Below are 24,957 nucleotides of genomic sequence, written 5' to 3' on the forward strand. Positions count from 1 at the left end.
CTGCTTGCCTTCCTGACCACGTGACCCTGGATGGGGTCCCCTTGCAGCATGTGCAAAATTAAATTTGGCCCTCCGGCAGCAAGAGGCTGCCCACCTCTGGCTCGCACGTGAAGAGGCCGGCTTTGGAAGGCATGCAGTGCCAGGAGAGCTTGTTGCGTCTCCGGGCGAGCGGTCTGGGGAAGCACACCCGCTGGCTCTGGAAACGCCCAGGGCGCAGACGCTCCAACCCATCTGCCTTCCTAGTCCGCAGCATCCTCAAAATCTATAGCCGGTCCTGATGCTGCAAGTCAGCTCAGCTGAGCGCTCACACCGGATGGCACATTCCCCACTTTTGAGGAAACTTTTTTGAAACCTAATAAAGACGTTATGAGCTGGCCTTGCTCAATACTTTCCAGGAAAAGTTCTAGAAAAGAAGTCGCGGAAGAGCTCAGCAAGGAACACACTTGCGATGCTGCACTGCCACCTAGTGGCCATTGCAGCTTCCTCCCACCCAGGTCTCCGTATTTGAGGGCTTCGTATTTAAGGAGGCAGAGGCCATTTCCAGGTCGCCCCACCCCAGCCCGCTCGCCCTTTGTCTTTGGTACCGGCATTACTGGCCCAGAAAATGGCTGGAAAGGATGCCCTGCATTTCACCACCGGGGAGGGCACTTTCACCGGGACAATGGCTGGGCGAAACGCGAGCCGAAGAAATGTTTTTATTAGGCCAAACAAAAAGGCAGGAAAATATGCAACCGCTGTGCGATGGAGGGGGCCACTGAAGCTCTCTTTTCAAGGGCCTTCTGAGGGAACCGGGCACGTTCGGCCTCGAGAAGAGAAGGCTGAGGGGGGACATGGTGTCCATGACTCCCTCAAAGAGGAAGGTCAAGGTCTCTTCTCACTGATGCTGGAGTGCGGGGCACGGAAGAATCGAGTCAAGCCGCGGCAACCCAAATCCAGGCTGGACTTCGGGAAAAGCTTCCTCGCTGTCAGAGCAACACAACTGTGGGACCAGCTGCCTGGAGAGCTGGGGGCTCTCCCACAATGGAGGCATCCAAGGAGAAACTGGGCAGCCCTCTGAGTGGGAGGGTGCGGCTTGGTGTCCTGCACCAGCAGGGGGTGGACCTGACGGCCTTCCTGGCCCCTTCCAACTCTACTATTTAGGATTATAGGATTCTATGAAAAGCTGTCTATTAGTTTGCTGTGCAAACACAAAGAGACTTGTGAATTTACAAAGGAGGAGTACTTTTCAAGAGATGGACATAGAGTCGTGTCAGTCTTGTGGGTAGAGGCTGAGGTGCAAAAGCAGAACAGGTGGAACTGAGGAGGTTGTGAGGGAAGCCACTGCCAGAGTAAAGGGCAAACAATCACGTCAGTGGGATTTATACACTGCTCGGAAAAGGGTGCAGTGGTGGGGACAAAAGTCCAAACACACATCACAAGCAAATCTAGGGTCCATGCATGCTTGGAAGCAAAATGGAAGGACGGTTCTGCTTGGTAGGGGTCGCTTCTGATGTTGGGGAAAGACAGTCTCCCTACTCACAGGTAAAGCTGTCCTGCCTTGGAGAAATTATACCTGGTGTTTGCTTCCTTTATTGTGCAGGCGTGAAATTTCTATTTCCTTCAATAGGACTTCTGTGATTCATTTTATAGGAATTCTGTGCCACCCAGTTCATCAAATGAGATGCTTAACCGTGAACCGTGTGTTTCTGTAACAAGCTGAGAAAAGGAGGGCTCCTTTGCTACGGCGCTGATACCTGAAGTATTTTCAGGTAGCCGGGCATGATCAAAGCACAATTTTGCACACGAGAAAGCATGATAAATGGTGAAATGGCTTCATGAGAAAGGGTCCCTGGAGGCAGAGGGGCAGCAGTGAATTTTGAACTGCGGGTATCCAGGGGGCAGGTCCCAGGAGAATCTGACAGCGCAGGCGGCTGCGTGGATCTGGAGCAGGAAGGCGACGCTGGCCGCGTTCATCCCTAGCCGTCTTTCATCAGGCTTAGCAGCCTGTTCGAGACCAAGCCATCCCCAAGTGCTTTGCACGGCGATGAGGGCGCTCCTGCCGGTATTCGGCCCCTGGGGAAGTCCACTTCCGCACCAGGTACCTGCAGTTGGGTTGGGAGACGTCCTCTCTGGACGCATCCTTCCAGTTTCCATGGACTTGATCTCGAGCTGAGCGCAGCCCTGCAAAGCAAGCGGGGCCAGGGCGTTGCGATGGGGCCCCACTGGGCCCCGTCCGTCGTGCCCTGCAGGGCCATCCAGGTTCCTTTGCATCTCGGTGCAGCCCGGAAGGAGCCGGCAGCAGCCACTGGCCCAGCGGCCTCGCACTGTGGAGTCGCGTGTCCACTGAAGCCGTGATGTTGAGAGTTCACTGGGACAAACGAGAGGAGGTCCCCCGTAAAGAGTCCCCTTGTGAATGACACCTCAGATAGCAATACCAGACGAATATGAAAAAACCTGTGAGCAAAGAAGGCAGCCTTAAGTGCACCGAAAGCGGTTCAGGGACGGCCCACGAGGGCTGGATCCCCGAATCTTTTGCCTGGAGCGCCAGATCTCTGCCCCATCACACGGCTGCCCGTGCACACTTCCTAAACATGCATTCCAGGGCCCTGAAAATTTGATCCCCCACCACTTTTTTGCCCACATGGGTCCTTCCTCCCCTTGCATGTTTCTCCCCAAGGTTTTCTTCTAAAAATCAAATGCACTTCTCTCCCCAGTCCTTGCATCCCTCTTTCCAAACGGGAGTGTTTTCGAGAGGCAGGGTCCATTGCAGCCATTAGACGTTAAATTAGCATCTACAAATCTGTTACCTCTGCCCTCCAGAGCCGGGCGGGCAAACGAGGTGGGGCCAAACTGCCCACGAGTTGCAGGTTCCTATTTTTACTGCCAGGCACCAAGTGTGTGTATTTTTGGTCACCCTCTAAGCCTGGCTCTAACATCGCCCGGATAGAACAATCCACAAGTGTATTTATCCGTTTAGTCTCCATACGTCTCATAGCTGAAATTGGAACGCACTGAGAAAGAGAGAGTCATTGACTCTCGGGGTGCACAGACCTTGCAGTGAGTTGAAGATAGTGAAGAGGTATATCTGTACGATCGTCAGTTTCCCAAAGGAGATGAAAGCCAAGGTCCAGGTGGCGCCCAGGAGGCATGTCAACCCGAGGACCGTCACTAGGTCCTTGCAGGAAAACGCCTTCTGCCGATGGGGCAGGCTGGTTTTCAGCAGCCTCACCCTCCGGACCACCACGCACAGGACAGCCATGTTGAAGAGTATGGCGGCACTGAAGTAAGCCAGGTTGATGTAGCGCACGGTGGAAGACACGATCCAGCATCTGCAGGAGAAGTGGAGCAAGCGAGGTGCGTCTAATATTCTCATTTTTATTGTCTTTAGCCAAAGGGCCCCACTCAACTCTGGGGGAGCTCTCGGAGGCTGCCCTCCAGAAGTGGGCGGGGCTACAGGCAAAGGAGGAGGGGCCAAAATGCCCGTGTGTTTCACGTTCAAGTTCTTCCTGCCAGCCACGAAGCCTTGGAAGAGACCTTTCTGCCTTTTAGCACGAGGCTGGGAGAAAGGCACAAACCCCCACAGGAGAAGTGGGGAGGGGCTTTGAAGGGGCAGGGCAGACCTGAGAAGGCGGAGCCTGCCAAAGAAGCACAACCCTCCATGGCCCATATTAGGCGCTTCTGCGGGCCGGACTAACCACACGGGTTCTGCACCCCAACAGAAGCAGACAGTAATGTGTTTTATTTGCCTGCTTGTTTGTTTGCAGGATTTATATGCACCGCACATCCAGGCAGCTCCTGAGCTCCAGACAAGCTCATGAAGGCATTCCCTACGTCACAGCGCACGGGCCAGTCTGAACGATGCTAGCCCAGCCTTTTCTTTTCCAGCACTCACATGGCACGTTCATGGTCAGCAGAGCTGGTGTTGACGCAGTAGGGGCCATAAATACTGCTCTTGATCAAAGAGAAAGCCATCACTGCTAGGCCTGGCAACCCTGTGGAACCACGGCAAAACACAGGGCTGTAAGCGATTCCATGTGGAGACTTCAGCCGTTTGCACAAGACAAAAGCAACGCTTCCTTTCCATGGGTGCCTTATCTCTGCCCCGGGCCAGAGAAGGCAAGAAAATGGCAGCGAAGTCTTGGGCTGCCAGAATCGATCCCCCCACTGCTCACTCAACAGGTCACAAGTGGCAAGATGCATCCCTCCAAGGAGCACCGGCCGGAGGCGCCTTGGCTGGATTCCGCTTCACTGCATTCACTGCTGCCACTTCAAAGCGCTTTAAATAAATTACTTTTCAGTTATCTGTTGTGCTTTTTAAGGCGGTGCTTTACCTTACTTAGCTTTGCTTTGATTTTTCTGTAAGCCACACTGTGTGCTTTAAAAAGCGGAGAAAGTGAGGAAGCCAACTGCCCCGTTCCCTCCCTCCGCTGTTTTGCAACTCGTCCTTGTCTTAACCAGGTTGCACTGCAAGCACAGTCTCTCCAGAACAGCCTTTCCCAGCCACTGAAACCCTTTTCACTGGAGACCCTCGGGATTCAATTTGGGACCTCCCTCCTACACAGAACTTGCTCCACCTTCAAGCCGCGGCCCCGTTAAAAGCCGATTTCTTTTGCCCACAAGCCCATATGCCTCCTTTGGCAGGCACTCTGCTCCACCTGGCAGAAAGAGCAGTCCCGCTGAGCCGGACTGCAGGCGTCCCGCTTGCACAGTGGCCAACCAACTCTCCAAAGTCCCAGGCAAAGTTCTCCCTGGTCCCTCTGCCCAAGACCGGTATTGCCCTAGCGCCTCACACTGGCCCCAGCTCATGCCTACGTGCAAGACGGAAGCGCCGATTCTGACCTTCGCCGTTTGGGACCAGGGACCCAACGGACTGCTTGACCCCACAAAAGCCCGGCTCTCGCTGGAATCATCAGCTGAGGCTCTTTTTGGATGCCTCCATCCCCAAAGATGCTGCAGCGGTTACTCAGGCAACGGAAATGAAACATTCTCTCCTTGGAGACTCACCTGGTGGCTACTTGGATGTCATTCCAGTGCAAGCAAGACCTCGCTGTTTTCTCCATTCTTTTTATCCAACATGGTTATCCCTGCTTTGACCTTTGCTTAATCTTGCCTGATGACTCGCACATTGCCCTTAAAAATTGTGCTGCATTGAATGCTTTAATCCTTTGCTTTGATGATAATTTGCTTTGATGGTCATTTTACAAGATTTGGAAGTGATACTTCTGCAAGGGGTCTTCGAAAAGTTTCTGCACTTTTACATTTTATAAATATATCTTATATATTTTTTGCTGTTGGCATTAAAATGTTGGTATGACGCTGCGGAAAATGTACCTTAAAGGAAGATGACTATGTAGACCAGTGACGTAATTTGTTTTTGAAATTCTTAATAAGTAGAGTTTTAAAAAGTGCAGAAACTTTTTGAAGAACCCTCGTATATAGCAGAGGGATGCAGGTGTGAAGTAGAGCACCGATTTTGCCACGAACCTTCTCTGCAGTTGTCCAAATAGCAACACTTACCCCATCCAAAAGAGCACAGTTTAAGCAGGTAACGCCTTATGTACGAGTTGTAGACCTTGATCATGAGAACGTAGAGATGGAACCCCTCAAGAGCCATCCAGGTCAAGCAGGCGAGCAGGGAATAGTGCAGGAAAATCGCAGCACCTGCGCACAGCCATGGCGGAGACACGCGTGCCAGGAATTTGCTGAGCAGGAATGACAGGTTGAGAAAGAAGAGGGCCCCCACCAGATGCATGTGGATTTTTGTGGTAGAGGAAGGCTGGCTTTCCCTGTCGAGGAGGAGGAGCGGAACGTAAATTGGGAAGTCGCGCTGGTTTGGCTCAAAAGCAGGCACAAAGGACTCCCATCCTGCCCCGCAGGTCCTCCGGGATACTCTTGGTGGCACTTGCAGGCATTTCAAGGAGCGCGAATCAGCTTCGGTCGCACGCTGCGGCATCCCCACTGCAGGGGTGGGCAGTTTGTGGCCCTCCGGGCGCCTTGGCCTGCAAGTCCCATGGTCCCTCACCACTGGTTTCCTGGGAGTTGCAGGCCACAACATAATGAAGCGCGTCCCCAGGTACTGACTTAAGGTGCACTGAGGTTACCTGGAGAAAGTGTAGAAGAGGATGGTGAGCAAGCAAGCAGAAGCCGAAATACCGCAGCCGATGTCCGTGATATACATCAGAGGGGGCAACAAAGAGGCATCCACAGGGGCTGGCGAGAATTGCTGGACAGAAAGAGAGGGAAGACAATGGGAAGAGAAAGGAGGAAAGAAATAAGGTGGGATGGAAAGGTCTCTCTGCCTCTTTTCTACTCCCACATAAACCCTGACTTGGAAGCCTGCACTGGCATATGAATTTGGCCACTCCGCTTGCAAACGCAGCTTCCGCCCACACTTGGCAAGCTGAGCGAAGGGGCGCTGTGGGAGAGGGGTGCTTTCCGTTTCCAAAAGTAAGTTTGCTCTGTTTGAGTCAAACTAATGAAAAGGTGCAGAAGTTCACCCTCAGCTTCAGAGCTGGTCACGTGGGATCACAGTCCAGTCCTCCGGATTTCCTCAGGGGGTAAACCTGTCTGATTCTTTGTCCCCGAGATGCTAGCTTTCCATATGCAGGGCACCTTTTCCTCCCCGTGGGGGAAGGCTCAGGGGCGGGAGATGGCAAAGCCCCGACTCAGGGGACGCGACCCGAGAGAGCTGCGAGGGGCAGCGCGGGCTCACCAGGAGGACGGCAAAGTAGGTGAGGTGGTTGCACTGGCAAAGGACGATGCCCTCCCGGCTGGTGTTCGTTCGGCAGCCATCCGAGCGCCAGCTCCCCCAGTCGCCCTTTTCTGCCAAAGAGGAGACACAGAGCTGCACTCAGAACACAGCGGCACCTTCCTCGGGACAAGAGAGGAAAAGCCGGTGGCGCGGCCACCGAAGGGGCAGCGGGGATGACGCGATCCAGGCACTCCCATCTTACTCCTTGGATCATGATGCATCTCCATTTTAAGTGAGCTTAAAATGCAACACTGCACATGCTCAGAAAATATGTTTTAAATCGGAACTCACCGTCAGTTCGGTTGGACTTGGTTCGTTTTTTTCTCAGCTATTGTTAACTGCCCGGAAAACAGTGGCTATTGGTAGGTGTATAAATGAAATGATAATGATAATAATAAATAGCACTTGTGAAAGGCTTTAATCCCAGTGCTTCTTGATAAATTTTAAATGCCATTTTTGCTCATTGCTTACATGCATGTGGTTCTGTGGGGCCTTCCCGAGAATAACCTGTCTCCAGGATTATCAGCTGTATAATTCCCATTGCTTAGAATTTTAAATTTTCCATTCCTTCCTAGTCACTGCATACTTTTTCAGCTGGTTTTGAGATTGCATCCTCAAGTATTTACTTATCTGTCTGTCTATTTATTTATCGGTTTATATCCTGCCTTTTCCCTAAAAAGGGCTCCAGGCAGCTTACCTCATTCTCCTCCTCCACCTTATCCCCACAACAACAACCCTGTGAGGTAGGTTGGGCTGAGAGTCTGTGACTGGCCCAAAGCCACCCAGTGGGCTCCATGGCCGAGCGGGGACTCGAACCCGGATCGCCTGAGTCCCAGTCCCAGCTCTTCACCACTACGCCACCCGGGCTAGTTATTATTCCATTTATATGCCACCCTTTTCCTTGCAAAGGACACAAGGCAGCTGAGGCGACTGTCCTTCTCCTTGCCCTTTTATGCTCACAGCCCTGTAAGGTAGACCAGGCTGAGCCATCACTGGCCCATCACTAGACTCCCATCCTCCTCCTCATAATAACAATAACCCAGAGAAACTCCCTGTAGTCCAGAGAACGGTTTGCACATGAAATGCATCCATCAAGTGGATAATATTTATTTATTTATCTATTTATTTATTATTACAAACATTTGTATCCTGTCCTTCCGACAAGTGCTCAGGACAGCTTATATAATATAAAATTAGAAAAATGCAATAATAAAACCACAATTATTAAAATAATATAAAACAGAACGTCAGAAACTAAAACGAAAAGGAAGGAAAAGAATAGAATAGAAAATGAGGCTTTAAGGAAGGAAAAAAGGAAGACCAAAAAAATCTTAAAACATCTAAAACGCTTGATTGTTAAAATGATGGTTGGAAAAAAAGGTCTTTTTATTACGACTCGATAGTGCAAATAATAGCTTGCTGGGGGTACTTCATGCACAAACCGTTCTCCAGAATACCAGCCGCTTTGTTGTTGCTCTGAGGAGTTGCATAAATGTTTTAAGGCATTGCCAGCAAACACAGTGGAATGGACTCGGCACCAAAGGTATTCCAAACTCTCAGTACGTCGATTAAGATTTAAGGGAATTTAGGAGCAACTTGAATGCCACAAAATAGCCAGCAAACTCTTGGCTTCACCATAATGCCAAGCGAAGGGGAGAAGGTGGTTGGGGGAAGCAGAAAAGCCGGGAGCAAAGGGAGAAAGGGGCAGGACGGAAAGCGGAGGGACGGGTCATTACCTGTTCCTTCCAGCCAAAAGACGCAGGTCATGTTGAGACTGGCCTAGAATGGGGTGTAGGAAAGGCAAGAGGTGAGTTGATGTAACTTCCCGCTGTGGCAGAAATCTTTCCGCATTGCTTGAATAGTGCCTTCCAGTGGAAGGATGCTCCACAGAGAAATGATTTCCCCCAACCATCACCATTTGGGGTCTCACTCTTTACAGAAGAAACGCTCCCCCTCTTTAGCAGGCCCTCTTGGGAACGCAGAACCCAAGAAGAAGACGTGAGATACCCAACTGTTGCATTGATGGGGTAGAACAGCAGCATGGAAACCCCAAAGCTTCCCCCTCTGATCTTAAATACCAGAAGATTTAGGGAGATGCCCTCAGTGCTGGTAAAATATAGGCAGGTGTCAGATCTGTAGCTGAAGGTGACAGCCGAAATGTCCATTTCAAGCCCATGTCAACCTAGCTGGGGTTTGGAGTCAGCACCACGTCTAGCTGAGATCGGGCGTGAATGCTTTGCTGAAGCCATCAGCCTGCAGTGGATTTTGGGATCCCAGCTTCTTCCTCTCGGGAGCTTCGGCTGATGCCTGCTCAGCTCTGGGACTCTCCTGATTTCTTTCAGCCCGGTGTTCCTGCTTCTGTGAAATGTAACTGGGGAAACGCTGATAAGGAAAGCCAAGTGCTGTCCCAGTGACCCCGTTTTTCCCCAAGAATGTCGTTGGGACTTTCTGAGAAAATAATCATCTTTTTTCTTTTAATGGGCGCTTTGGCATCTCTCTGTGTGCTGCGCCATTTTGCCTCAGTTTCTTGGGGGGCCCAGCTGGTCCCTGGGAGACGTCTGTCTCTTGGAACATCATTAGCTTGCTTCAGTGAAATGATGTGCTTTACGGACCAAAAATGTGACTTGGCTTGGGACCTACTTCTCACTCAGCCTTGGTTCTGAGCCTCACCAGTTTTCATGCTGGAGCCAAAAATTATGGGTTAAAGCAGTTGTTTCCCAGCATGTCTTGGAACTCAGGACAGACCCTGCACTGCCCTTCCGTGACTAACTTTCCTCCCATTCAGCCTCACCAGCTTGCCTTCCGCCCAGTAGATGCTTTGTGACTCCCATCGCCACGGGCCTGACATTGCCCCACAGGCAACCTTCTTCCAAAATTCCAGATTTTCCCAGCGGCGGAAACAGGACCAATGGTCAGGAAAATGCAGGGCTTATGCAGCGGAACAAAATATCTGCTGTTTTGCAGGATACACTGTTGAGACTTAAAAGACTGTGGCACAGAGGAAGGGTGGGTCTCTTCCCGATCATCCCAGAGGGCAAGACATGGAATAAAGGGCTCAAGCTGCAGGAAGCCGGGTTCCAGCCGGACCTCCGGAAGGACTTCCTGGCTGTTGGAGCAGGACGGCAGTGGAACCCATGGCCTGGGGAGGTGGCGGCTCTCCCACACTGAGGCCTTCAAGAAGCCACTGCGCAGCCATCTGGGGGTGGTGGAACCGGGAGTCCCGCTGAGCAGGGGCCTGGACTCAGTGGCAATCGGGCCCCTCCCAACCCTCCTGTTCCACGATCTGTGATCCTGGAGCCTGTGGCTCTGCGGGTCTCTGGCTTCTGCCACCCGTTCATTGCTTCCTTCTTCCCAGCACGGCTGTCCTGGGCGAAGCCTGTGGCAGCTGCACCACTCACCAGCGAGTGGTTGTGCCAGAACTGGATCTCCACGGGTTGACTGAGGTTGGCAACGTGAGTGTTCCCAAGCGTGGCCCCCAAAACGTCATCATTCAGGAGGGAACTGTTCTTGCCATCCTGCACAGCAAAGCACAGAGTCACGTGGTCTGCAATCTGCAGATGATCTTTTAATCACTGCATTTATAGCCCGCCTTTCCTCTGTGGCCCCCTGGGCACCATATGTGGTCCTCCAAACTACATTCATTCATTCATTCATTCATTCATTCAATTTGAGGCTTTCATATTCTGCCCTTCACAATGTTTCAGGGAAGTGATACAATAAATAAACAGGATACAGCACTGGAAAATTACAATAAATGAATAAAATCTGATCATAAAACACTACTAACATCTAAAATAATGGGAAAATAGAAAGGTTTTGGCCTGGCACCGAAATGAAAAAGCATCAGGACTAGGCACACCTCTCTGGGGAGCCTGTTCCATAATCGGAGCCACCACAGAGAAGGCCGTTCCGGTAGCCACTCTTCTGATCTCCTTCAAAGAGGGTTCCCGAAGAAGGACCTCCAACCCAGATTGTAAATTTAATTTTGTACAATGTTCTCCCCTGAGGGAGGGCTCTGCCCACTGCATCCCCGAGGGGGGCTGACCCGCAGCAGGAAGGGGGGCGGCAGGACACCTCTGCCCAACCAACTACTTCCCTCCACTTCAAATTGTACTGACCTCAGAGCTTTGGGGCAATTAGAGAAGTCCGCCACCTTGTGACTGAAGAAGCCATTGCATGCTTCACTCACAAAGACATTAATTTGTTGCTATTATTATCACTTTGCATTTAGCCGGTCTTTCCTCCTGTAGGGAACCTGCAAGGCAACTTACATAGTTCCATTGTATCCTTTCAACAACAGCCCTGTGAGGTAGGTTAGGCTGAGAGCCAGTGCCTGGGTCAAAGTCACCCAGTGAGCTTCACGGCTGAGGGGGGACCGAAACCCCAAGCTCCCCTGGGATGGCTCAAGTGAGCGTCCTGGCCTGAGCAGGGAGTTGACCCAATGGCCCCTGTCCCCTTCCAGCTCTACAATTCTACGATTCTACAAACCTAGTTTCATTCCTCGACTCTGGGGTGCACTTCCCTGTAGGTACATCTGCCCTCCACTCTTTCTGCATCCAGGAAAGGGGTCATATTTATTTATTTTATTTATTTATTAAAACATTTTTATGCCGCCCCATTCGCCGAAGCCTCGGGGCGGCTTACAACAATAAATTAATATAAACATTAAAAATCCAAAAAATACAATATAAAATAAGCCGCCCTGGCCAGATAAAATCAGTTAATACTAACAGTTAAAATACCGCTTAAATAAAAAGGTTTTCGCCTGGCGCCGAAAAGCAAATAACGACGGCGCCAGGCGGACCTCTCTGGGGAGCGTGTTCCATAAGTTGGGCGCCACCGCAGAGAACTTTCCTTTCTCAATCATTACTATTTTAAGCATTCTATTATGTTTTGTTTAATTATTGATGTCATCCTCTTATTTGTTTTGTAAACTATACTCAGCAGCTTGAGAAAAACCATACAGAAACACGAAAAGGACGATTGCCATTACCCCAAGAGCCGACCTTCAGGTTCCAAGGAATGCCTACCTGGAAGAGGCAGGGAGCTTTGAGGTAAATGCAGGTGAGCTGCATCCCTGTCACATGCTTGTCTCTGGCAACATCAGTAAGCGCAGTGGGGAAATACATGGAATGCCGAGTTCGGATCTTCACTGAAGAGTTGAACTGCTGATGTTCAGAAAAAGCAGAGACGTACGCTTTGGAGGATGTCCGGATCTTACAATCTCCAAAAGAAATTTAACCGGCTGGTACAGTCAAGGAAGATGAAGTTCCACAATGCAAAGATGGGGTTCAGTCAGCACAATCTTGGACCGACAGCAGCAACCCTGATAATCTCTGTGTATATTCCCATTTACCAACTTATTCTGCTTGGGTCCAGGTGGGTCACCTCTGTAGCGCCAGCGTGGTTTGTTTTCTGGTGAAACTCTGGGCTTATTTATTTATTTAAGGTTTTTGTATACCACCCGACTACCACTGTCTCGGGCCAGTCTTACAATAAAAACAAGATAAAAATGGACGCAATAGAAGCATAGTATCCAGTAATAAAATCCTACATTAAAAACCCAATCAGCTTTTAAAATAATGGGTAAATAAAAAGGTTTTAGCCTTTTATTTCTGGGAAGTGTTTCAGGGCTTCCTCACGGAAACCGGGAAGCCTGAATGTGACCTAGTCCGTCTCCACCCATCTTGCCTGAGCACCGGGGCAGCTGGGTGGAAATGCTGATTGCTCCCTTACAGGCTTGGCCTCCACCTGCTGTGAACTGAAAACACATCCCAGAATATGCCCCTGAATTCTTTGCAATCTGCAGAAGGAAGAAGCTCCCCCTCAGCAGGAAAGCACATGTCTTGCATTAACAAGGAAACCACGGGCCAAGCAGCTTGGGTCCAACTGACACAAGCTATGGGCCAAAACATCTGAAAAGACCCAGGTTAGGAAGCTGGGTTCTAAAGAAACAGTGGGAAACCCATCACACTGCGGAATCGTCAACTAAGTAACTCGTACTTGAAGAGGAGGATGAAGAAGAGGAGGAGGATGGGGTGGATTCCGGGGGATGGTGGAGGACAAGAGAGCCTGGGAGAAAGTTGTCCATGGGGTCATGAAGGGTCGGGCACGACTTTGCAAGTGAACAACAACAAGACCAAAATGGGCACAGGATTGCCATCAAAAGATACATTCACCCACTGCGCCCTTCTTAAAAAAGCGAAAAACCCGAATCAAAGCTGTTGAAAGCCCGTTCCAAGGGGGAACAGGAAAAGCCAGCCAGCCCTCCCTCCGGCCACCTTTGGGAACAAGCAGAAGGACAGATTTCAGATTTCAGAATATGTCCCTCTGCATCCCTAATCCAGCTTTGTACGCCTGCATATTCATGTGGAGAGGGAAAATACTGACCATTAAGTTGTCACTGCTGACCCGCAACCCTGGAAAATCCTGAGGATTGACCTGGAATATTAAGACCTGAATGTGGTCGTGTACAAAGGTGGAGCGCTTGCTCTGGACCGCGGCTTCCTGTAAGGTCTCCTCCAAACGTCGCTGGTTCCTGCGGAGGAGAATTGCCAAGAGGACGCGGGGAATGTAAATGTCCGCACACCTGCAGATGGACACACGCCGTGGCAACCCCCTATGTTCTGACCAGTGCTAGAAGGCCCAGATTTTACCACCCATGACCCTGGGGAGATCTTCAACAGATGCCACCCTGTATTTTTCCTCCAAAAGTAGCAACCCACAGTGAAGCCACATTTCACCAAAGTGCCACTAATGGGAACCAGCTTGCTCTATCTCCGCAAATAGTGGAAGCATTAATATGGCCCCAAAGTAACTTTCTGGCTGTCTGAATGCTCCACCAACTTGTGAAGGGGCGTTTGACTCACCAGCGGACACAACAGCACTTGGTTCCTGCTTTTGAAAATGACTTTTACAACCACAGATTCCACAAGCCTGTGGTAATTCTTTCTCAGTTTTTATATTCCTGATAAGGTGCATTAAAGAGCTCAAAGATGTGAGCTCTCTCTCTTTTAAACCTGGTTCTTTGTTAGACTAATTGCATTTTTTTGACTATTCAGAGAGCTTCAGCTATGGGACAGGACAGACATGAAAGAAAAAAATCACTTATTTGTTTGTTCATTTAAAACATTTCTATACCATGCCTATAGCCTGCTGTCTTTCTGGATGGTTTGCACATTTTTAAACTAGAAAACAAAACCCAGCATCATAATAAGATAAAACCAAGAAGAATTTACCATTGTGATCAATAAAAATGAAGTATATGATCAACAACAGTAAAGAACAGAATATGAAAGCAATGAGAATATTAAATGCATAAATTATAAATAACACGATTAATCCACAGTGCCACAAAATATGATATACAATTTCAACACTTAAAATACTGAGAAAATTACAAGGTTTTAGCAAGGCACTGAAAGGAGAGGAGGCACCAGACGCTCCTGTCTGGGAAGCTGGTTCCACAAACGGGGTGCCACAGCCAAAAAGGCCCTTCTCCTAGCAGCCCCTTCCTTGTGTCTCGTACAGGTAGCTCCCAGAGCCAGGAATCTGCAACAGGGACTCACTGCATCAGCTCTTCTCTGCTGGAATTGCAGTCCTTCAGGCGGCTCTCAAAGGCACTCACGGCTTGCTCAATGAAGTCCTCGTCCGCTTCCTGGCTAGGCTCTGATCCTTAAGGACACAGTGAGCAAAAAGGGGCATCAGCAGGAGAAAGCGACTTCCAAACTCCTCACATGTTTACTCGGGTCACCATTATTCCCAAAGTGCAAGGCAGAAAGGCCATGTTTGTCTTCCCCCAAGGGACTGAAGGAAGCCTTGAGAACTGAAAGCATCGGTATTTAGGGCAGCCACACACGACATGCACAAAGATGCAAAATTGCGTGTACTCATTTATCGGTGCAAATTGAGAAGTTTGCGTTATAGCCTAAATCAAAATGCAATAAAGTCCACCACAGAGTGAAGGAGTGGGTCCTGCATTCCACACTGAACATCAGGCAAAAGTTCTTAATGGCCAGAGCTATGAGAGGATAAAACTACCTCGTGTGTGAGGTGGCGGACTCCTGATTTCTGGCCATATTTGAGCGGAGACTAGCAGTCTGCCAGGATGCCTTAAACTGGATTGAGCAGGAGCTGCCCCCAAACGCCCCTCCCAGCTCCATGATTCACTCACATCGAACGGCCACACGGTTCGACGCATCGGCCCATTTTCTGTCCAACTGTAGTACCATTTGGTCGGGCGAAGGACGTCACATCTGACTGCAGCCACTTCAGAAGGAAGTTCCCCCTTAACTGGGCAACCCAAGAGCCTTCCCACCCATGAGACAAAAGAATCAGAGAATACTGCCTCCTTGCCATGGAGGAAGCACTGTGGGGGCAGGGGGGCAGCGTGGGAGGGGGCAGAGTTAAGCACACCCCCGCCCCACAGAACTGTGGTGTGGAAGAACCAAATGGCCATTCTCTAGCCCTTTTTTCTGGTGTAGTGGTTAAAAGCATGGGACTGGGACCCAGAGGATCTGGGTTCTAGTCCCCGCTCAGCCATAGAGCCAACTGGGTGCCTTTGGGCCAGTCACAGACTCTCGGCCCAACCTACCTCACAGGGTTGTTGTTGTGGGGATAAGATGGAGGAGGAGAGATGATGTAAGCTGCCTTGAGCCCTTTGTAGGAAAAAGGCAGGATATAAATCACAATATAAATAAATAAATAAAAATGTTAATTAATTTCTTTTTCTTTTTTGTTCTCGCAGTCAAATTTTCTATTTTCTATTTTTCCCTTCCCTTTTAGTTTATAATGTTTAGTTTTATATGCTTTTAATAATTCTGGATTTATTATTGTATTTTATATCATTATACTATTTTATACTATGTAAGCCATCCTGAGCGTTTGCACAGAAGGACGGAATACAAATGTTCGCAATATAATAAAATAAGTAAATAATTACTACTGAAATAGGCTGCATTTTAACTCCCTATCTGTATAGTCCATATGCAGAACATACAATAAGGAAAGCTGAGTTAAGATCAGAGGAAAGAATGAAAATTGCTGGAAGACGTGACAATAATTTAAGGTTCGCAGACGAAACCGTATTACTGGAAGAGAGAGCAAGGAAGACTCCTGGTGGCACCGAAGCGCTGCCTCTGTGAACGTTAAGAAGAGCAAAGCCCTGATCACAGAAGAACTACAGAACTTTCCTGTCAATGATGAGGACATTAACATGGCGAAAGGTTTGCATTCCTCAGCACAGTCATCCATTCAAACAAAGACTACAGAGAAGAAATCGGAAGAAGACTGAGACTAGGAAGGGCGGTGGTGAAGGTACCAGAAAAGAGCATCAAACGTGAGCAGTTTTCACTGGACACCAGGGCCAGGTTTATCCACATTCTTGTATTCCTGACCATGCAAGAGGACACTGACAGGAAAAGTACCGATGAGTTTGAAACATGGTGCTGGAGGAGAGCTTTGTGGATACCCTGGACCATGGGTCCCCAAACCACGGCCCGTGGGCCGGATACGGCCCGCCACGGTCATGCACCCGGCCCGCCTCAGTGCTTTTGGACTCGTTTGGAGAAAACGATCTCCGAGCGAGTCCGAAAGCTCTGAGCCGGCGCAGGCTTCCTCCAAAACCGAGCAGAGAGCCGGCGCACGAGCCGACTGGAGCAGCTCCCTTCAACCGCGCATGCACCCCCCCCCTTGCACGCATGCGCTGGCTCTGGGTGCAGAGTGGGAATCGGGAGCGGGAGGCAGAGGAGAGGAGGGCGGGGGGAGCGAGACGAGGCCTCTAAAGAGGCAAGGCAAACGTGACTCTTAACGTCGCTGTTCAACTGTGTGAGCCGCGTCCCCTCGCCGAGCCCGGGGGCGGGCAGGCTGCGGGGAGGGGGCCGCGGGCTCCTCGGGGCACGCCGCCTCCGTCAAGCGGCCGCCATGCTGCTCCCCCGCTCGGCCTCCCCCCGGCGCCGGGCCAGCGCCTGCCCACGGGGCCCTTCCTTCCTCCGGCTCGGACGGGGGCGGCGGCGAGGGGCCGGGGAGGCCCGACTGAGGGAGCGCCCCCCACGGCTCCCCCACGGGCCGTGCTCTCCCGTTCGGCGGGCGCCGCGGCGTCATCTTGGCCTTCTGCTGCAGCCCGAGCGAGCGGAGCAAACATGTTTTAATGAATTTTTAAAATTGATTTTAATCTTAATTAAATTTTAATTGATTTCAATTTTAATTGATTTTTAAATTTATTTTAATTTCAATTGATTTTTAGATTTATTTTAATTTTAATATTTCTTAATGTGCAGTGTGCATAGGAATTAGTTCATATTTTTTTCGAACTATAGTCCGGCCCTCCAACAGTCTGAGGGACAGTGAACTGGCCCCCCGTTTAAAAAGTTTGAGGGCCCCTGCCCTGGACTGACAGAAAGATGAACAAGCAGGTCCTAGCTCAAATCAAGCCGACCTTCCCTGGAAGTGAAAATGACAAGCTGTGATACTTTCCGCACGTCATGAGCAGGCCAGACTCCACGGAGAAGCCAACCCTGCAAGGGAACGTCAAAGGCAGAGGCAGCACAGGAAGGCCGAACACGAGGCGATCGCTCCATCCAGGGGGCCGCAGCCTTGCGTGTACAAGAGTGGAACAGAACAGGACGTTGTGGGGGGCACTCATCCACGGGGCCGCCACAAGTTGGAGATGACGCCTGAGAACAACAACATCAGTCTGCAGAACACCAAGCTGCAAAGTGTGAGCTCTAACGCAGAACTTCGAGGTGTCTGCTTCGAGGCAAGAGCTGGCAAACCACATTTCTGAAGCGGGCATGATTGGAAAGGTAACACAGTGGCTGTTCTAATTTAACTGTGTGACAGACTTTCTTTTACCGGTAAGATGGAACTGCAGAATGAGTCATTCTGGAAGTTGTGAACAAAAGAAGCAAGCGTAAATACCGTTCTAGTTCATTGGTACTTTAAGGGAAGTTGATTTCAGGCTGGAAGGGTGTTGCTTCAGAGCAAACAGTGGAGAACATCTTGTGCTCCTTCCTTGATCTTTCCTTCTCGGTAGGCTCCTTCCCCTGGAATTAGTCACTGACTATTCCCTTCTCCCACTTTTGGGATTGCTCTTGAGGCGCTTCTGCTTCCCTGTTTATCTCTAGTTCTACTGTGTTTGACGCTTCAGCTGCAGATTATTCCTCCTCCACTTTCCCTGAATCAGAATTTCTTTGCAGCAGCGATGGGCGCGCTCCTTGCTGTCGTGTTGCATCCCCACAAAAAGCAAGCAAAGAGTGTCTGGTGATGCAACCCATCGCAGAGCCTTCCAGTAGGCCGCCAACCCCCGGCTAGGAAAAGAGGAGGCCCTGCCCCCCCCCCCCCCCCCCCCCCCCCAAAAGACATCCATACCTGAGACCTGGACCAGAGCAGCTGCACACATCAAAAGGCCAAGGAGTAGTCCTGTCTCCATCTCAGCATTCATGAAGTGCAGCCCTAGTCCCCACCTGCCCCAGATGACCAGAACCTGTTTACAAAGCCGAGAAGAGGCGGATTACGGGCACAGCCAAGTATTGACTCCTTTGTGTATCTAGAAGTGAACGAGAGTCCGTTCCTTCCCAGGCTGTGGCTAACGCTTCAGAACAGGATGTTGTGAGGAAGATTTTGCGAATGATTAAGAACCGCTGTGGTCACAGCTGGAGGTGCTTCTGCCATCTGAAGCTTATCTTTTAACCCAGCTATCAAGCCCAGCTTTGAACTTCAGCTAGCTAAGATTTGAAGCGTAGCTTTGGACCCAGCAGTACCCCTTGCTTCCACAACTGGTGGAAAGAAAGGAGGCATCCCTGGGAAAGGATTCCGTGAGAGAGCACATGTTTCCGGGCACAAAACTCCATATTCAGTTCCTGATAGTCTTAATATCAAGATCTTGGGCAACAAATGATGCATGGGAAAGACCATGGAGAAGCCACCGCCTTCCAAGCTCCCTGGTTTAATCCCTGGCATTACAATTTCGCTGTTTCTCAGCTGGCAGGCCAGGATCCATGCTTTTCCTGCTTTGATGCTCTGCTGCTGCTTTGAACTTCAGCTCCCATCATCCCCACCCAGCACAGACAGGAGCCACATCTGGCCTGCCTGCAAGGGGCTGTAATCCAGGCTCCCCCAGAGGGGTGTCCCCCTCCATTGTCCTGGGCCAACCACATTCCCTCAGCCACAAATGTGACGGTTGCTCCGCTTTTGTGCAGCTTCCCCCCACTCTCTCCTTGGTGCCAGCTCCAGCTTCCCCCCCATGGGCCCCTCCCTCAGTGCCCCTCCCTCCTCACCACCATGGGTCCCAGTCACCCTTGCTCCTTGCCTTCTTTCTTGCTGCATAGAAAGCGAGCAGGTGGGCTGCAACAGCGCAAAAGAAGGCCACCTGTGGGGGGCTCCAGTCAGCACCCCCTCTGCCCAGTGGGCATCTGGCCTCCCCTTCACATTGGCCCTCCCCCACGGACCTTGATTTCTGGCCTGCTCCCCTGCAGCCCCGGGAAGGTTACCCACAAAGGAATGCGGCCCTCAGGTTCATCTCCCGTCAGCCCCAGCCAGCATAGCCCATGGTCAGGAAAGCTGGGAGCTGTATGCCAAAGCCATCAGCCCCAGCTTCCCCTCCACTGAGCTGCAATAAAGGAAGGGAAAGCCGAAGCCAAGCAGATCGAGAGTAGCTTCCTGCTTGTTCCAGAGACTCACATCGGCCATGGGGAGCCGCATCCTGGCCAGACAGCAAATGTCCACGAGGCGTATGTTTTATTTATCCCCCATGGTGCCCAGTGATGCCACCAAAGCAATCCACCCCACAAGGTTTTGCACACGCAAATTCCCCCTGCACTTTCCTCTTGACCCTCTGGAAGACGTAGCGAGCCTAGCTGGAATTTTACCATCCGACGGACAAAGAATTGAACTGTTTATGTGAGCCGGTGTTGCATAGAGGATATCATGTTAGGCCTGGCTTAGGAGTGCCTGGGCATGAATCCTGGCTGGACTACAAAGCCCAGTGGAGGAGAGGGAGCTTGTCCTTCCCATGATAAGCCTAGCCTACCCATCTCCAGTTGCAGTGAGGGAAAAAGGAGGCAAGGTTCACCTCCTGGAGCAAAGGGTTAGGTGGAAGTCTGAGAAATACTTTTAGCCAAAAGTACTACAGTTAGCCACTTCTTTCAGCTGAACCCTTTTTTGGGAAAGTTCTCCTTCCCAGGGATGGGTCCAGCCAGTAGTAATCAGGTGCAGCCAAAAATACCAATATCCGTAGGACTGGTCTGCAGTTTAACACTTTCACTGCTTTCTTTAACACTAAAGAGTTAGGAAGTCCATTTCAGGCATTTGAATAAACCATTGTGTGGGAAAGGCAGCATGTGAGAGACATGCCATTTCAGACCACAAGAAGGACTAGTAATCATGCAGCCAGCGGATTTTTAAAAAATGCAAACAAACATATCACAAATGCAAAACTTTTCAGCACAAAACACCCGAGTCAGTTGCACAGGAGCACGTTTACGATCAGTTCTGGCAGTCTAAAAGTGGAGATGGAAGCATTTGTGACCGAAGCTGATGCATTATGCCAAAAATGTCGTTTTTAAATTCTGTTAGAATGGGACGAAAACATGCAAAAAACAGGAAATGACCCCACCATTGGGAGACTGGTGGGGCCTGGGAAGGAGGGCTAGCCCGACAAGAGGTTCCAAAGGGATGGATTAGGACCCCATTTGGGCCATTGCCATGAGCTTTGATGCTGCTATTTTGGCACTTCAAGGCCAAGCGTGCAAAAGTTTGAGTTCTACTATGTACAAGTACAGCTGGAGGATAATTCCTTGTAGCCTGAAGTGCCTGATCCTGCCTAATCTTGGAAGCTAAGCAGAGTCAAGCCTGGTCAGAATTGGGATGGGTGACTTGAGTCTATGATTCTATGATTATTGCTGTAATCTGCCCAGAGAGCTTCGGCTATGGGCAGTATAAAATGTTAGTAGTAGTAGGAATAATAATTCCCATGACCAAGGACAAAGTAGACACATATGAAGTGTCCGCACATGGCCCTTTTCCATAACTTCATCTGAATTGCCAGGGTGTTACAGCCTACTCAGAATTAAACCAAGTGAGTTCAGAGGGATTTACTCCCAAGTAAGTGGTGCATAAATGCAGGCATAGACTGCAGTCTTATGTACATGTACCTGGGAGTGGTCGCCTAAGTTTGCAGCATTAGCTTCTAACCAGGGCAAAATCTAACACATCCTTCCCTGCCTGCTGCCCTCCGTATCTTTTCGGCTATCAGCCCAGCCAGTCCAGGCGAGATGACAGACCCAAGTTTAGAGTGTCTGTGTTTTCCATCTTTACTAGGGACGGTCCCATATTTTCCAGCTTCTGCTCTTGATGCAACACTGGCTACTCCAGACAGGCCCTGCACAACATTCAAGTCGCAACATTCATTCTCATGCATATGCAAAACTCTCAACAGCCTATGCAAATGGCAAAGGCTGATGAGCTTGATGGACTCCCTACTCAGCCACATCCCCTGTGAAATGAATCATCCCAATCAAATTACTTCAGAATTCTTCCTCATTTACACCCCCTTTCACAGCTGGGTGCCTTCCAGATGCTTTGGGCTTCCATTCCCATCCACCCCAGCCAGCGTGGGAAGTGTAGCCCAAACATCTGGCATGGGCATCACCAGCCTCTCCTGGTGCAGATCTTCTGCGATCCAGACCCTGGGTTCCCAGTTAAAAGGCAGGCCACCTGCATTACTGGGAGTCTGCAGCTGCACCACCAGAAGCGAGAACAGGAAAGGGTGCTGGCTTACATAAATTTTGTACATGCTGATTCACATGCATAAATGGAAATTTAGAGCTGCCCTGCTAATGTAAGCACAAGACGGCAGGTGAGTTTTGTCTTTGCTCCTCAAAATCCTGCCCAGGCGTGAAAACCTGGCAGGCAACTCCTGGGGCCTTTTGCTCTTCCTTCTGGCAGTCCTTGATCCTTACATGGGACTTGGATTGGACAGCCCACTGTACAGAGGACTGCCTTCTGTCGAGCAGGCCATGTGGCCACCCGACTAAGCTGGGCTCATCTCCACACACCATGGGGATCCACAGCGGGACTTGCTAGCAAAGATCACCCACAGCACAAGCAATGCTGGCTGGGAGGTCCCCAGGTTGGGAAGGTTAGCCTAAGACACTTTCTTTCTTGCCCCTTCACTTTTTTAATATAGGCCTATCGCCCTGCCTATTTAACTTATATGCAGAGCACATCATGAGAAAGGTAGGGATGAATCATCGGTTGGAATTAGGATTCCAATATCAACAACCTCAGATATGCAGATGATACCCCCCTCATGGCAGAAAGTGAAGAGGAACTAAAGAGCCTCTTGATGTGGGTGAAGGAGGAGAGTGCAAAAGTTGGCTTGAAACTCAACATTAAGAAAACTAAGATCATGGCATCCGGTCCTCTCACTTCCTGGCAAACAGATGGGGAAGAAATGGAGGCAGTGACAGATTTTATTTTCCTGGGCTCCAAGATCACCGCAGATGGGGACTGCAGCCAAGAAATTAAAAGATGCTTGCTCCTAGGGAGGAAATCTACGGCAAATCTAGACAGCATCCTAAAAAGCAGAGGCATCACCCTGCCGACAAAAGTGCGTATAGTCAAGGCTATGGTTTTCCCAGTTGCAATGTATGGCTGTGAAAGCTGGACCATAAGGAAGGCTGAGCACCGAAGGATTGAGGCCTTTGAGTTGTGGTGCTGGAGGAGACTCCTGCGAGTCCCTTGGACCGCAAGGCGATCAAACCAGTCAGTCCTAGAGGAGATCAACCCTGACTGCTCTTTAGAAGGCCAGATCCTGAAGATGAAACTCAAATACTTTGGCCACCTACTGAGAAGGAAGGACTCCCTGGAGAAGAGCCTAAGGCTGGGAACAATAGATGGCAAAAGAAGAAGGGGAGGGCAGAGGATGCGGTGGCTGGATGGAGTCATTGAAGCAGTGGGTGTGAGCTTAAGTGGACTCCGGGGGATGGTGGGGGACAGGAAGGCCTGGAAGAGTGGCGTCCATGGGGTCGCAATGGGTCGGACACAACTTTGTGACTAACAACAACAATAAATATGGGTATGACCCATTCTGGCCCTTCAGAACGGGGAAGACTGCATGCCCACCCTTTCAACACACACACACACACCATACACTAACATGGCAGTTTGTCCTTTATCGTGGCTTTCAACCTTGCACCAAGGAGCATCGCATAGAGATGAACCTCTGTGCTCCAAACACCCAAATTCTCTCCTTGCATCAAGAACCCTTTCCTCCCCAAACATTCCCTTTACTTTTTACCACTTGGCCACAATTCTTTGTTTTCTTTTATGTAAAGTTACTGAAGGAAACTAAAGTGAGGAAGGGATTGGCACAAATCTCTCGGAAGTATGTGTACATCTGGGGCTGATTGACTTGGGGGGAAAAGCAGGCATGGGGAGACATGATCGGAATGATGGAGAAGCACTCAAGGGGACGTTATTCTCGCTCTCCCACAGTGCCGGAACCCAACGGGGCCATGCCTTGCAGCGGCTTGGTGGGAAATTCAGGACAGTCTTCTCCACGCAAGCATAGCTAGATGAGGGAATTCCCTGCCACAGGAAGCGGCGATGCCACCTCTTGGGTGGCTTTAAAAGGGACTGGGGAGACTGTGGGAAGGGAGAGTGCTCCTGCCGATGGCTGCCTGCAGGTTGCTGGAGAACGTGGGCGAGACGGGGCAGGTGCTTTCTTTTCCTGCTTAAGGAAACCTGAGGGAAGTTCTTTGTCCACTGTGACGAGCCCATCAGTCTGATGCAACACAGCTTTCCTACACAGGGGATTGACATGAGCTGGATTCTTATGCATTGGGTCATGCACTGAAATCTGTAGGACTTCCTTCCAAGGAAGCCTACAGAGGGTTTCACAGTGCACATCTCAAAACGTATCTAGTTCTGCTTATTACAGAAGAAGAGTCAAACGTGTGGCCTCCTTCCTGGTCCGGGGTGAGGAACCTTGCCCACGCCAGGGCCGCTTGTCGCTTGGGAAAGCTCCCGGGGGCGCATGCCAGCATGTGGCCAAATCTCAAAGCAGCTGTGGCTGCTCTCAGTGGTGCAGGGGAGACAGAGTACATGCAGCCAGAGGACTTTCTGATTAGCCGGGCTGATGCTTTGGACTTCCTCATTCCCCTCGCTTAGCTTCCATCCTCCCACTAGCTGGGAGGAACTAATTTTCCCCAAGAACCGTCTGCGAAGTATTTTAGGGGAGCCAAGACCAACTGGCTTCCCGAAAGCCCAGCTCCTGCACAGATGAAAATGGCTGGAATTGCATTGTTAACTTTGAAATGAAAAGTTTCTCCTCTGGTGCTGGGAAAAGAAACTCCAGGGAAACTGGACCTGCTCATCCTCAGAGTCTGGGAACATGCTGCCTCTCTCTCTCTTCCCCCTCTTGGGCCACCCAGGAGGGGAAGAGAGCCACCGGGGCCAGGAAGGAAGCGGGGCATGGCACTTGCCCGCTCACGAGCTGTCTGCTGATCATAATTGATCAGATTCTGGGCTACGTACTGTGTGTCTGCTGAAAACACAGACGGGGCAGAGGGAGGTGGATCGGCCCGCATTTGGGGACTTTCTTCTGCCATGGCCACGAAGATCGCCCCATGAGTCAGAACCACCGCAGCATAAGCATGTCATGGGCACTGGAGCTTCCTGTCCCTTCTCTTTCTCTGCCCTTCTCTCACACACCCCTGGGATCCAGGCAGGCAGCCGAAGTGGGCAGGCAGGTTTAAACCACCCATAGAATCATGCCACAAGGGGGGTGGAAGTCACCTCTGCCCCTTCTGTGGGATAGTGACAGGCTGGGTGAGAAACAGTCCCCCTCCCCAACTAAAATGCCCCCTTTCAGCAAAGGGGAAGGAAGGAAGGAAGGAAGGAAGGAAGGAAGGAAGGAAGGAAGGAGGGGTGCAGGAGCTCAGAGTGTGTCAAGGTGCATTGGGGAGCTCCTGGCCTGGAAGGGACTGACCCCAGAGATGCCCTGGTGGACCCTCTGCAGACAACCCCATCGCTATTGCTACTCCTATTGCTATTCCCATGTTGCCGCTGCTACTGCTACCACTTATGGCCCCATAAATCCCAAGAGCAAGACATAGGTAGTGACTTACCAAACAGCATTCCTAGCGAGGGGCCACAGCACCCATGCTGGCAGGGTGCAACCGATCGGGCGTGAAGTGGTCAGGCAGCTCCTGGCTCCATCCTGCTCT

At 50.6% G+C, this 24,957-nt stretch overlaps 1 protein-coding gene across 3 annotated transcripts; it reads right to left on the reverse strand.

Annotated features, from left to right (window-relative positions):
* Positions 1-1,093: 1,093 nt before the first annotated feature.
* Positions 1,094-24,957, reverse strand: ADGRG5 (adhesion G protein-coupled receptor G5). 3 transcript variants are annotated; one of them, XM_044434254.1, is made up of 14 exons: positions 24,859-24,957; positions 18,098-18,212; positions 17,166-17,403; positions 14,299-14,404; positions 13,121-13,268; positions 11,761-11,898; positions 10,129-10,245; positions 8,467-8,509; positions 6,692-6,801; positions 6,081-6,202; positions 5,497-5,765; positions 3,872-3,971; positions 3,031-3,308; positions 1,094-2,433 (listed from the first exon to the last, which is right to left on the reverse strand). In XM_044434254.1, the coding sequence occupies exons 3-14, from the start codon at positions 17,305-17,307 to the stop codon at positions 2,345-2,347; spliced, it is 1,662 nt and encodes a 553-aa protein (XP_044290189.1). In that variant the 5' UTR covers positions 17,308-17,403; positions 18,098-18,212; positions 24,859-24,957; the 3' UTR covers positions 1,094-2,344. The 3 variants fall into 3 exon arrangements, with proteins under 3 accessions (XP_044290189.1, XP_044290191.1, XP_044290190.1); XM_044434256.1 differs by lacking the exon at positions 17,166-17,403; XM_044434255.1 differs by lacking the exons at positions 18,098-18,212; positions 24,859-24,957 and having other exon boundaries at positions 17,166-17,981.

The sequence above is a fragment of the Varanus komodoensis genome, unplaced genomic scaffold (genome assembly GCF_004798865.1).
Source record: "Varanus komodoensis strain SLA01 unplaced genomic scaffold, ASM479886v1 scaffold27, whole genome shotgun sequence".
Taxonomy (NCBI): Eukaryota; Metazoa; Chordata; class Lepidosauria; order Squamata; family Varanidae; genus Varanus; species Varanus komodoensis.